Source organism: Panthera onca, chromosome B3, assembly GCF_046562875.1.
Source record: "Panthera onca isolate mPanOnc1 chromosome B3, mPanOnc1 haplotype 2, whole genome shotgun sequence".
NCBI lineage: Eukaryota > Metazoa > Chordata > Mammalia > Carnivora > Felidae > Panthera > Panthera onca.
In genome coordinates, this window is record NC_138344.1 from 86430497 (window position 1) to 86445303 (window position 14807).

Consider the following 14807-nt stretch of genomic DNA (forward strand, 5'->3'; position numbering starts at 1 on the left):
TTTTTCCAACCTTATTGTGCATAAAAAGTTCTCATTTTGTTGCTTTTTCCTTTAATCTAAGTTTTGTTTTGAAGAGATTTAAATGTGTATGTAGTTGTACCTGATCATTTTTTTACTCGCAATTTGTTCAATATTGAAATTTTTTATAGTAAAATAAGGGATGCATCCAGAAAAGTGTACCAGTGTGCAACTTAATGACTTATCACAATGTAAATACCTGTGTAACTATTACCAGGTCAAGAAACATTTCCAGCACCCTAGAGACCCCTTTGTGCCTTTGCCTTCCTAGAAGATTAACAACCACTATCCTGATGTCCATTTTAATCACTTCCTTGTAGTCCTTTTTAGTTTCATCACATAAGTGTGTGTCCTTAAATATTTTTAGTTTAGTTTTGCCTGTTTCTTTTTTTTAACTTTATATAAATAGAATCATGTGGTAGTATTCTTTTTATGTCTAGCACTTGCTGCTTCACCTTGCTCTTGGATGTTACGGAGATGTGGCTTCTTTTCCTTAAACCTCAGGAACCTACCTCTGTTAGCTTCAGATTTTTCTTCTGAAGCTTCCTCACCTCTCTCAGCTTTCATAGAATTGAAGAGAGTTGGGGCCTTACCCTGGATTAGGCTTCTGCTTAAGGGACTGTGGTGGCTTGTTTGATCCTTATCCAGACCACCAAAACTTTGTCCATGTCAACAACAAGGCTCTCTCACTTCCTTATCACTCATGTGTTCACTGGAGTAGCACTTTAAATTTCCTTCCAGAACTTTTCCTTTGTATTCACAACTTGGCTCACTGGTGCAAGAGTTCTAGCTTTTAGCTTGTCTTGGCTTCCAACATGCCTTCCTCACTAAGCTTAATTATTTCTAGCTTTTGATTTAAAGTGAGAAACATGCAACTCTTCTTTTCATTTGAATGCTTAGGGTCCACTGTAGGGCTATTAACTGGCCTCATTTCAATATTGTTGTGTCTCAGGGAATAGGGAGGCTGGAGGACAGGAAGAGAGACAAGGGAATGGCCAGTTGGTAGAGCAGCCAGAACACACACATTTATTGATTACGTTTGCTGTCTGATATGGACATGGTTTAGGGAGCCCCAAGACAATGACAATAGTAACTAACATCAAAGAGCACTGATTATAGATCACCATAACAAATATAATAATAATCTTTGAAATGTTATGAGGATTACCAGTATGTGACACAGAGACATGAAGTGAGTAAATGCTGTTGGAAAAAATGTGTGAATAATCTTGCTTGATGCACAGTTGCCACAAACCTTTACTTTGTAAAAAATGTAGTATCTTCGCTCTCTCTCTCTCTCTCAAAAATAAATAAGCATTAAGAAAATTTAAAAAAAATGGGTGCCTGGGTTGCTCAGTTGGTTGAGCATCCGATTTTGGCACAGGTCATGATCTCGTGGTTCATGGGTTCCAGCCCCGCATTGGACTCTGCTGACAGCTCAGAGCCTGGAGCCTGCTTTGGATTCTGTGTCTCCCACTCTCTCTGCACCTCCCCACTCCCTCTGCTCCCCCTGCCCCCTGCACACTCTGTCTGTCTCTCTCTCTCTCTCTCTCAAAAATAAATAAGCATTAAGAAAATTAAAAAATAAATAAAAAATGTATCTTCAAAATGCAATAAAGGGAAGTGCAATGAAACAAGGCATGCCTGTGTGCTATTCCACTGCCTTCTAGCCTCCATGATTTTGGATGAGATATCAGTTGTTAGTCTTATTGAAAATCCTCTGTAAAGGAGAAGTTACTTCGCTCATCCTGCTTTCAAGAGTTTTGTTTGTTTGTTTTTGTTTTTGTTTTTTGTTTTTTTGTTTTTTGTCTCTGTTTCACCAGGTTAATCATAAGGTGTCTCTGTGTGGATCTCTTTGAATTTATCCTACCTAGCATCCTGAGCTTCATCTGATGTGTAGATTTCTTTCCTGTATAAAGCATTCTCATGGTGGTTGTGAAGTTTTTAATTATATTGATTCCAGAGTTCTAAAAAAGTTGATTCTGATGGTGTTAGCATGTTCATTACCTTTATGGAAGGATGAAGTTTTGAAGTTCCCTATTTTGCCAGTTTTTCTCTGTTCTAATCTCACAACTTTATATCATTGCATTGACTTTAACTTAACAATACTGTTAGTAATAATAGGAATTTTCATTTACTTATAGGAATCTCATATTAACAGTTTTTCTAATTTTGAAAGATAAGTGCCTCTTGGACCTCATATATTTTTGGATGGAATATTATCAAACTATACTGAGTTCTCTTTATTTTTACTTTCTTGAAGATTTTTCATCTACATTTGTAGTGAGATTGTTCTCTAGTTTCATAGTCAGATTGTATTTTCAGTATTTGGCTTCTTTTTCAAAAGGAATTAAGCCTTCCATTGTTTTCTTTTCTTAGGAACATATCCTTTAGGATTAGATAATTTTTGTCCTTTGAAAGTTTGAGATAACTTGTTCCTAAAATTATCCCAACTTGTAGTCATTTGAAAGGAGGACAATCTTTTTGGAAAGTCTTTTAATATTCTGCCCTAGTTATTGCTCTATTCTGGTTGTCTACTTCTTCTTGAGTAAAAGGCGTGTTACTTGCAGGAAAGCATCAAATTAGTTGGAGAACAAGAAGATTAATTAAAGCTATTGTAAGATGATGCTAGCTTATGGAAGACCTTATATGCCATTTTGAAGAATTTGACCTCATTCCATTGCCAATAGGGGTTTGTTGAAAGTTTTTGAGAAAAGAGATCTTTATTATCTGATGATCAGATCTTATTACTCTAGAACTAGGAATGGAGTAAAATAGTACAGGTGTGAGCTGAGGAGGGTGTGAAGTATGAAGCAGTGGAAACAAAATCAGGAAAAGATATAAAAGTCAGTATGTTTGAAGAGTTGACATGACTTAACGGCATCCTACAGAAATATTACTAAAGGTTTATCCTGTAAATTTTAAGTTTGGGGTCATATAATATGCTGAAAAATCACTAGGAGTATTCTTAGCAATCAGAAATACTTAACAATAAATATAAAATTCTTATATTTATTAGAAAATAAATAAGGCATTTCTTAAAGATGCGGCAATAAACATTTAGGTGAAAGATAAAATATCATGAGTATCAGGATGCTTAGTGCTTTTGAGAGATCTTTGTTACCAGTCTGCCAATGTACTGGCTTCACTCTTTTCTCCAAGTTATCATTGATTTCATAATATAACTTTCTTATATATCTCTTTATCCCCTCTCCCTCCCCCCAACTAGATTTATGTTAACTTCCTTGCAGCAAATAACCTATTAGCTTATTCCTTCTGTTTTTCCTTAATTGCCTTATTTTATTTCTAAAAGCTGATTTGCTTTACATTACTAAATGATTGAAAATGGAATTTTCAGGAATTGATGTAGGTTAATGATAATTTTGAAATTGGAGTCAGAAGTTAATGGAGATAAAATCCAATCACACAATTGATGCAATAGCTTTCATCCATGTGAAGCAGCCTCCTATTTATTTGGGTGCATTTTCAATGCCAAAGAAAAATTTTCTAACAACTCCACTCACTGAGGCCCATTTCCTTCAAAATAGATTATTTGTTTTTTCTAGAGAACAATCTTACATAAATTAAAGCCTAACATTTTGGGTACTCAATAAGTAATAAAAATAAATAAACTCATATTTATTTTATTGATACATTTCTCTGATAAGTAGAAGAAATGTAATAAGATTAGTAGGCATATAATTAGCATATTATTAATAAGCATATAATTATATATAAAATAAAGTATATTTATTTATAAAAAGTTCATATCCTTTTTGCTATTAACATCATTGCTAACCTTTTTTGGGGAGCAAGTGGAAATAATCAGAAATTGTTATTCAAATACAAAATTAGTTGTAAAGGAAAAAAGAGAAAATGTGTGTTTTGCAATACATATTGAATTTTTTTCTTTTTCTAGGACATACAGAGGAAGAGCATATTTTAAACGGCAATTTTATAAGCAAGCAACTCAAGATCTTTCTGTGGCAATTCACTTAGATCCTAATAACTGGTTAGCACTGTATTATAGAGCCTGCTTGTTTAGAAAGAGTAGCCCTTTTAGAGCACTCCAGGACTACAGTGTTTCAGGTACTTTGCCTTCAACTGCACATACATAGGAATTTGATTTGAAGTTAATGGAGTGGAATACTAATATGGGATGATTAATATAATATGTATATTTTTATGTAGTTACATATTAAGATATGTTTGTATAGTATATATATTCACATATATTTACAAGCTACAATGGTTTAAGTGTTCCTAGTATGCCCTTTTAGTGAATGTGAGTGTGTTTGTACTTACATGTATGTGTATAACTTTGGCAAAGGGAGAATATCATATCAAAGAAATCTCTTTCTATATATTGAGTTCTCAGGTTATTTCTGGAAATCCAGGTCTATTTTCTAGTCAGCTTGCTAAAACAGCAGTGAATTTTCCTAGTGGGCTGTGTCCTACTCCATAGGCCTAGCCCATTGATTAGTCAAATTCTGAGTTTTTAAACCCTTAAACTAAAAATGAGCTTTGAGAATCTTTAGTAATAATAGGATGCCAAAAGCTAACAGTAGTCATTTCCACTTTACCCTGTATCAGTGTATTCTTGGTATATAAATATGCTCTGCACCATTCTGTGCATAGAGTAAGTGCTCAGTAAACAGTCCCAGCTGAATAAATTAGCTCACTGTGATTGGATAATTCCAGCCAGAGACCAACAGTGTTCCCCTGGGTGCAAAGTACTATAATCCCATCATTCTAGATGAGGCAGTATCAGTATCTAGAGACTAAGAGACAACTGTACTCTTACAAAGAGAATTACACAGCTCCTGAAGGAAGGCAATATAAGATGATAGCCTTCTGAGGCCACCTGTGCCATGAATATTCAAATAAAATAACCTAGAGTCTATCCTATGTGCTGAGAGGAATCTGGTACCCTCCCTTTTATTTCTAAGGATTTTTGGAAGGGAAGACTAAGTTAAATTTTGTTTAACTCTCTTGTAATCTTTGCATCTAATTTCTGCTCTCTGGTTGATTCTCCATTTTTGCATATCCACACAATTCTTGTGATTACTGTTAATGAATGTCTTGGGGTTGGGGGCATTTGGGTCACTCAGTAGGTTAAGCATTGGAGTTTGGCTCAGATCATGATCTCACAGTTCTTGAGTTTGAGCCCCACCTTGGGCTCTGTGGATAGTTCAGAGCCTGGAGCCTGCTTCAGATTCTGTTGTCTCCCTCTCTCTCTGCCCTTCCCTGCTCATGATCTCTCTCTCTCTCTCTCTCTCTCTCTCTCTCTCTCAAAAATAAACATTAAGAAAATGAATATCTTAGGATTCAAAGGATAAAGTTAGCAGAAATGATTTAACTTTAGAAAAAAAAATTTTAATGTTTATTTAGTTTTGAGACAGAGAGAGACAGAGCATGAGTGGGGAAGGGGTAGAGACAGAGGCACAGAATCCGAAGCAGGCTCCAGGCTCTGAGCTGTCAGCACAGAGCCCCATGTGGGGCTCGAACTCATGAGCCATGAGATCATGACCCGAGCCGAAGTTTGATGCTCAACTGACAGAGCCACCCAGGTGTCCCAAAGCGATTTAAATTTGGAGGTCAAGCACACCCATTTTTCTTGAAGTTTATTTCTCTCTGTCAGCTCTGTCTATCTGCCATCTGGCCAAACTCCTTTCTTGGTAATCTCTAAAAGCCTCTTTTTCATACTTCCCTCTTCTCCAAGTTGTGGGCTCCTCACTCCCTCTTTTCTAGGCTATCACAATAAGACAAAGTCTTTGTTATTTAATTATTCAGAGCAGACCAACTTGATTTTGGCTTTAATTCTTTCTATAGGCTAGCTTAAGGAGTTTTATCTTCCACAATCAAAAAGGACCCTTAAGATATTTTTCCAAGCTAATAATAATATCTAATATTTATTGTGCATTTCACTAATTGCCAAACACTAATCTAAATGCTTTATATAGAGTGTTTCAATTAATATTCAGAATAATGCTATGAGGTAGGAATTATTTTCATCCCGGATAAGAAAACAGAGGCACAGAGAGGTTAAGTGATTCTAATATTTTTTCCTTAGGTAGAATTTTTTAATTTTCCTAGAGCAACCACCAAAAGTGCAGCTGACTTTGTCTTTGCTAGCCAATTATACTGTGAATGGAGCAGATTGCCTTCATGATTATTTATTTAATCTGTGTCATCATTGCTTAAACTCAATATACTTCCCCAAATCTAACACTGTGAATATTTTTGTCCCAGACTGTGAGCACTATGTACATTTTTGGCAGAACTTTCCCTTCTTAGCCAGAATGGGCCTGAGAAGCTTAGAAGACATGGATCAAATGTTGTGGAAAACCCATGTAATTCACTAGCCTGTTTTTGGGAAAGTGAAGGGAAAATTAGTAAGTGGGGATACATGAGATGACCTCTGGACTGCTTATAGATGAAAGACACACACCTGGAGTACTGAGAAGATTCTTTTTGCCCCACACTCCTGTTGTTTAGAACATGCATAGTCAAGTTGCCTGCCTTAACTCCAAGTTCAGCTTACCTTGGAGTAGTCTCTTTGAGTTGCTCTTCCTGGTTTACGTGTAGCAGTCTGATCTCTGTCATCTGCGTGTCTGGAGTTGTACCAGAGCCTGTGTTATGACCAATAGCAATGCTTTCCTGATAATTAACAGCCCATCAAGGGCAATGGTGCCCTTCTGACTGCAATCCACTGAAGTGAATCAGAGGTTAGATTCCATCTTTGCCATTGACTTAATCATGACTGTGGTTAAGCCCCTTTGCACCTTAATCTCTTCATCTGTGAAGTGAGTGGACTATCCTAGATTACCATCAGGATTTCTCCAGTTTTAATGAATTTGTGAACCTTGATAGACACATAGTTACTTATAGACAAATACATTTTTATGTGAATACTGTTTCTTACCAAATAAATGCGCTCATCATAGATATGTTTTATAAAGTGTTCAAATGTAAGAATAAGCAATGGGAAGGGTAAAGACTAAAACACAACTCAGATATTTTTGTTCAGAACCCAAATAAGATGTATGTTGTTATTTTTAAGCTCTCATAAATGATGGCTATGAGAATCTTGGTTGTTTTCTACATCGGGGCATACTCTATGCAGATCTAAAGCTTTGGTTGCTGGCAATCTGTGACTTTGAAACTGTTATTTCTCTAGAAAGGTATGTTTTCCTTTTCATTCTTACTGAATTCACTTTTGTATAAAGTTAAGAAAAAAAACAAAATGAAAGAAAAAGCCATTTCCCCTCATCATTAATAACCTTATAAAATAACAATTGTAAAAGCATCCTAGAATTAGAATACTACTTCTAAGATAAGATCTGGTTCCCAACATCTGTTTACCTCAGATACTTTTGCAAATTTTAGATATTGAATGCTTTTGAGATGAGTCCAATTCATAGGTAACAACATAAAGTTACTAACAGCAGTGTGGGGATAAACAGATCAGAGCTTCTTGAAATTAAGTTCATGAAAAAATGTTATCAAGTTTTACAATAATGAGAAAATATTCTGCTTGATATATTGCTATGCACACAACATATGACTCAATAGTAGGAAACTATTTAGAATCTGACTTCATTTTGGATAGTAAAGCAAAAGAAAAAACCAATACCATTAGAGTGTAGGTTCAGGAAGAAACAAAGACTAAAAGTTGTACACACTTTTAGTGTGTACAGAAATCTAAGCTCTAAAACACAGAATTAATTAATTTCTGTTCTTTTCAAAGAAGCATTTGTTAAAATGAAAGGCATCAAAAAAAATAAAAACAACATGCCAATTCCATGCCAACCAGCAGACTGTTTACTTTTATCTAAGGTAAACTTTAAACTTGACTTAGGAAAGTCATGGAGAATGGCTCCATAATGGCCAAAGTAGTTCCTTTTTAGATATTTTTGAGCCAGAAAGAAAAGAGTTTCAGTTCCAAAAAAAGCCAAAAAATGGGCAGTAAGAACTTTGGTGTCTTTTAGGCAAAGGGTCTAGGCTTCTAACAAAGCTGGGCTGTAGGGTATGTAGTTTCCTCATTTTGAAATAGAGGCATCAAATAGAGTAATTTCTAAGATCAATTCTCTATTGAAAATGTTTTGATTCAAAGAGAGAAAAAATACATTTATTTTATAAAGAAAAGAAGCTGGGTTAATATGTACGTGGAGAGGATTTTTAACCCCAGGCTCTGAGAATATTACTGTTTCTCTCTGTTACTCATGGCGAATACAACATAGCCTGAGGGGAAAACTTTTAAATTGAGAAAAACTAAGCTTGAAATTCAAGATAACTCAAGATTAAGTCAAGGAAGAGTAAAGATGGAACGGGGAGTTCAGGAATTCTGTTCCTAGCATAGACTCTATAAATGTTGATTCTCAACTAAGGATTTTATAAAGGTGCTTATAATTTTTAAGAGAATAGTTAACTGATTTACTTTGTTTTAGTAAAACATTTAATAAAACATCCTGATATATATTGATGTATGTATTTCACTAGGTTCACTCAAAATTGGAAAACATTTGGATTAATTAAAATGTCTAACAAGATTTTGCTTTTTCACTTTTTTTTTTTAGAACTGTTACTTTGGCTTACGTAAATATTGGCCTCATACATCTGCTATACTTGGATAACTACGTTGAAGCCATTTGGCATTTTTCTGAGGCTATTAGACTTGATCCTTTATATATTCAAAGCTATATTTGTAGAGCAGAAACCTATCATAAGGTATTTAAGTTTTCAAAACCTTGATTTTTAAAAAAAATGCTTTAATTTTCTGGATATCTATTGTTCAGTGTAATTTCAGTATATTAATATATTTGTTTTCAGTTAATTACAGAGGCTAATGCATGTCCAAGCAATAAATATAAAGTAGATATAATTAATTATAATTACCTATGTATAAAGCCTTTACTTATGAAGTGTGAATTTTGTCTTTCATTAAAAAAAACGTTTTTCCTTATTACAAAAACAATATATATTTATTTCATGTAATATATGTATGCAAATAACAGTAAGTTAAAATAATCCATAATTTTATTCTCTAGAGACAACTACTATTAACATTTTACAGTGGTTTTGAGTGTGTGTGTGTGTGTGTGTGTGTGAGAGAGAGAGAGAGAGAGAGAGAGAGCGAGCAGGTGGGTTTGTAGAATGGGATCTGTGTATATAATGGGATCCTACTCATTCATACTTACCTTTAGATTTTGTTTAAATTAAAAAATATTTTTTAATGTTTATTTATTTTGAGAGAGAGAGAGAACGAGAGAGAGAGAGAGAGAGAGAGAGAGAAGAAGAAGAAGGGAGGGGGAGAGAGAGGGAGACACAGAATCTGAAACAGGCTCCAGGTTCTAAGCTGTCAGCACAGAGTCCAATGTGGGGCTCAAACTCAAGAGCTGTGAGAGATGACCTGTGCCAAAGCCGGACGCTTAAACTGAGCCACCCAGGCACCCCAAGATTTTGTTTAAATTTTACAAGTTATTTAAATTAAAAAATGTGACATATCGTTAGTGTTGCAAAGTCAAAGATGCAATAAATAGCAAAAGTCTTCCCTGATTCCAACCAAATTTGACTTTCCAGAGATAACCACTGTTAGCTGTTGTTTCTGCCTTTCAAAATAGATATCCCTGTCTACCACTCCACCACTAATCATCTTGTCCAAGACGTGTCATTCCTCATCAGGATTGCTGCAGGGACCTCTTGGTCTTCTTGCTTCTGTTTTTTACTCCCTTCGGAAGGATTTTCAACATAGCCGCCATAGTGATCATGTTAAAACATAAGATTATTTCACTTTGCCCAGAACCCTTTAATAGCTTCCTTTGCACTCAGAATAAAAGCTGAATGCTGCAAAAGCCAAAGGCCTCTAAGAACCACAGGAATTGGCCCCTTATTACCATTCTGCCCTCGTCTTCTACAAGTTCTTTGGTCACACTGGTTTCAGCCACGATAGTCTAGTTTGTGCTGTGGCTAAACACGTACACACACGCACCAAACCCTCCCCCCACCCCGAACACTTAAAATCACTGTGTTAAAATAACAAAGGTTTATTTCTTGCTCACAGTGCTTGTCTACTGCGAGTTAGCTAGAGTCTCTCTTCTCCATTGTCTACATCTCAGGAGCCAATGTGACTCGAGTCCCATGCAATGCCCTTCCTTTCCTGATGGTGGAGGTAGAAGACCCAGGGCAGGCTTAGTAAAAAGTTTTTAAAAAAAACTTTTTAACTTTAAAAACCTTTTAAAAAGTTTTAAAAAAACTTCTTTGTATCCCATTTGGTTTGATGATTCTTAAAAGCAACAAACAAACAAAACCCCAAAGAACTCATGTATATTAGGAGATGTTCTTGCAAAATTTCTGTATTGAAGGGTGGGAGGGAAGCATCAGAAGGGAAACAAATCAGTATTATTATAAGCAAAGTTTCTGTTTATCACTCAACAGTTGCATAAATTGAAAAAGGCAGTAAGAGAGTTATCTCGTGCTATCCACCTTCAGCCAGATGGAATCCAATTATATATAATAAGGTACGAACATAGAAATGGAGTTCTTGGCATAACTAAGCACATGAGCTAGCTGTTGGGATCTTTACTTCTGTCTTGATCTTTCTGTCCTCTTTTTACATTTAATTTCCCAGCAATGGCCACCTTTCAACTAGCAAGTCAGATATAGCTATTGTATTTGTTAAATTTTAAGATTATTTATAAGATAACCAGATATCTTACCCTTTTCTCTATCCTTGCATCAAACCCAACTGTTTAAACTACCCCATGATCCAGTAATCCCACTACTAGGTTTTCATCTAAAGAATAAAAAAACACTAATTTTAAAGGATATATGCATCTCTATGTTTATTGCAGGATTATTTACAATAGCCAAACTGTGGAAGCAGCCCAAGTGTCCATCGATGGGTGAATGGATAAAGAAGATACACAGTAGAATATTATTAATCCATAAAAAAGAATGTAATCTTGCCGTTTGCAATAACATGGATGAATCTAGAGGGTATAATGCAAAGCAAAATAAACCAGCCAGTTAGAATATGATTTCAGTCATATGTAGAATTGAAGACACGAAACAAACAAAGGGAAAAAAGGAGACAAATCAAAAAACAGACTCTTAACTATAGAGAACAGAGGGTAACCAGAGGGGAGGTGGGTGGGAGGATGGGGGAAATAGGTGAAGGGGATTAAAGAGTATACTTATCTCGAAGAGCTCTGAGTACTGTATGGAAGTGTTGAATCACTATATTGCACACCTGAGACTAATATGACACTGTATGTTAACTATACTGGCATTTTATTTATTTATTTACTTACTTACTTTTGTTAATATATGGCTGGCATACAATATTATTTTAGCTTCAGGTGTACAATAGTGCAGGTACACAGTAAAGATTCCTAATTTTATTTATATATATATATATATATATATATATATATATATATATATATATATATATAACAAAAGATCACCATAAGTCTAATTACCATCTATCACCATATTAAGTTATTATAATATCATTGACTATATTCCCTATGATGTACTTTTTATCCCTGTGAGTTACTGATTTTATAACTGGAAATTTGTACTTCTTAATTTCCTTCACCTGTATCATCCCTCCCCACCCAGCCCTTTCCCTCTGGTGACCAGTTTGTTCTCTGTATTTATGAGTCTGTGTTTTTGTTTTGTTTGCTCATTCATTTTAGTTTTTATTGTTTGTTTGTTAAATGTTTATTTTTGAGAGAAAGAGAGAGAAAGCGTGAGCTGGGGAGGGGCAGAGACAGAGGGAGACACAGAATCCAAAGCAGGCTCCAGGCTCTGAGCTTTCAGCACAGAGAGAAATCGTGACTTGAGCCAAAGTCAGAAGCTTAGTCGACTGAGACACCCAGGCACCCCTCATTTTGTTTTTAGATTCTACATGTAAGTGAAATCATATAGTATTTGTCTTTGTCTGACTTATTTCACTTAGTACAATATCTTTAGTCTTATCCATGTTGTCACAAATGGCAAGATTTTGTACTTTTTTTACAGCTGAGGAATATTCCATTGCACACATATACCACATCTTTTTTTAAGTTGAAATATTGTTGACACACAACGATACGTTTTGCCTCAGATGTGCAACATAGTGATTCAATAACTTTATACATTCTTCTATGCTTACCACAATTGTAGCTACCATCTGTCACCATATAATACCATTGGCTATATTTTCTATGCTGTTTCATCCCCATGATTTATTCATTTCATAACTGGAAGCCTGTACCACCCATTTGTCTGCACCTATTTTGCCTATCCCTCTGCCCCCTCCTGTCTGGTAACTACCTGTTTGTTCTCTGTATTTATGGGTCTGTTTCTGCTTTTGCTATTTGTTCGTTTGATTTTTGGATCCCACATGTAAGTGAAATCATATGGCAATTATCTTTTCCAGTCTGACTTATTTAATTTAGCATAATATCCTCTAGGTCCATCCATATTGTCCCAAGTAGCAGGATTTCATTTTTTAATGGCTGAGTAATAATCCATTGTATATTTATACACATCTTCTTTACCTATTCATCTATTGATGGATACTTAGATTGCTTCCATATCTTGAGTATGTTATATAATGCTACAATGAACATAGTGGTATATATATTATTTTGAATTAGTGTTTTCATTTTCTTTGGATAAATCTCAAAAGTAGAACTGCTGGATCATATGGTGTTTCTATTTTTAATTTTCTGAGGAACTTCCATACTGTTTTCCATAGTGGCTGTACCAATTTACATTCCCATCAATAGTGCACAAGGGTTCCCTTTTCTCCACATCCTCATCAATACTTGTTATTTCTTGTCTTTTTGATAATAGCCATTCTGACAGGTGTAAGGTAATATCTCATTGTGGTTTTGATTTGAATATCCCTGATGATTAGTGATGTTGAACAACCTTTCATGGACCCGTTGGCCATCCACATATCTTCTTTGGAAAAATGTCTATTTAGGCCCTCTGCCCATTTATAACCAGACAATTTGTTTTTTGTTTTTTTGTTTTTGTTTTTTTTTTTTTTGTGTGTGTGTGTGTGTGTGTGTGTGTGTGTGTGTGTGTGTGTGTGTTGAGTTGTAGGAGTTCTTTATAGGTTTTGGATATACACCCCTTATCAGATACAACATTTGCAATTATCTTCTCCCATTCAATAGGTTGAGTTTTCATTTTGTTAATGGTTTCCTTTGCTGTGGAAAAGCTTTTTAGTTCAATGTAATCCCATTTGTTTATTTTTGCTGTTGTTTCCTTGCTATTGTTGCCTGAGGAGACAGACCCAAAATAATATTGCTAAGACAAATGATAAAGAGTTTTTGGCTTATGTTTTCTTATAGGAGTTTATAGTTTCAGGTTTTACATTAGGTAAAGTCTTTAATCCATTTTGAGTTTATTTTTGTGTATGGTGGGAGAAAGTGCCCTAATTTCATTCTTTTGCATATAGCTGTTTAGTTTTCCCAATACCACTTATTGAAGAGATGGTTTTTTCTCTATTGTATATTCTTGCCTCCTTTTTCATACATTGATACACCACACAATTGTGGGTTGATTTCTGAGCTTTATATTCTTTTCCATTCATCTATATGTCTGTTGTCTGTTTTTGTGCCAGTACCATACTGTTTTGATGACTATGGCTTTTTAGTATAATTTGGAATCAAGGAGCATGATACTTCCAGCTTTGTTCTTCTTTCTCAAGATTGCTTTGGCTGTTTGGGGTCTTTTGTGCTTTCATACAAATTTTAGGACTTTTCTTCTAGTTTTATGAAAAAAAGTCATTGGTATTTTGATATGGATTATACCTTTGGGTAGTATAGGCATTTTAATAATATTAGTTTTTCCATCTTTAATCACTGAATATCTTTCCATTTATTTGTGTCATCTTGTTTCTTTTATCAAGGCCTTATAAGTTTCAGAGTACAGATCTTTCACTTCCTTGACTAAATTTATTCTTAGTAATTTCATTCTGTTTGAAGCAGTTGTAAATGGGATTAAAAAATTTCTTTCCGATAGTTCATTATTAGTGTATAGGAATATAACAGATTTTTGTATATTAATTTTGTATCCTACAACTTTACTGGATTCATTTATTAGTTATCATAATTTTGGGGGGGGGGGAGTCTTTTGGGTTTTCTATATAGTATCATGTCATCTGCAAATAGTAAGAGTTTTACTTCTTTCTTTCTAATTTAGATGTGTTTTATTTCTTTTTCTTGTCTGATTGCTGTGGCTTGGATTTTTATGTTGAATAGAAGAATGGGCATTCTTGTCTTACTTCTGATCTTAGAAGAAGAAAATTTTAGCTTTACATCACTGAGTATGATGTTAGCTGTGGGGTGAGAGTATAACATTTAAAATATAGATAATTGGAAAAAGATTTGAGTATTTTTATTTCAGCTTCACTTTTCCTAAATTGTTTTCTCATCACATCTGTATGCTAATTGGTCAATTTAGACTATATAAAATGTTTATAATTTTTACATTGTTTTTATTATACACATATAAGTATGAATAAAGGTACTATAATTATAAAATTTTAAGTAACTGATTATAAGAAATTTTATTTTAGAAAAATTATTTTTAACTACTTAGAATTAAAAGGTATTATTTTTTTCAGAGGACAATATCTTCTTATGATGAAATGTTATGATCTTGCAAAGTTTACTATTTATCAAGTGGCAGAAATGAACAAAGGTAAACATAATTAATGCAAAATTATAATTGTCTTAATTTTAAAATAAATATCTCCTACAATGTTTATACTGTTTTCAATAGGC

General features: G+C 34.4%; 1 protein-coding gene across 1 annotated transcript in view; it reads left to right on the forward strand.

Moving 5' to 3' along the window:
- TTC6 (tetratricopeptide repeat domain 6) overlaps positions 1-14807 on the forward strand; it is a 201928-nt gene that overhangs the window by 143915 nt on the left and 43206 nt on the right. The window contains exons 16-20 of the mRNA XM_060619579.3: positions 3938-4107; positions 7082-7202; positions 8598-8748; positions 10456-10538; positions 14648-14724. Coding sequence (XP_060475562.3) covers positions 3938-4107; positions 7082-7202; positions 8598-8748; positions 10456-10538; positions 14648-14724 — 602 coding nt within the window. The remainder of the gene's footprint in view (positions 1-3937; positions 4108-7081; positions 7203-8597; positions 8749-10455; positions 10539-14647; positions 14725-14807) is intronic.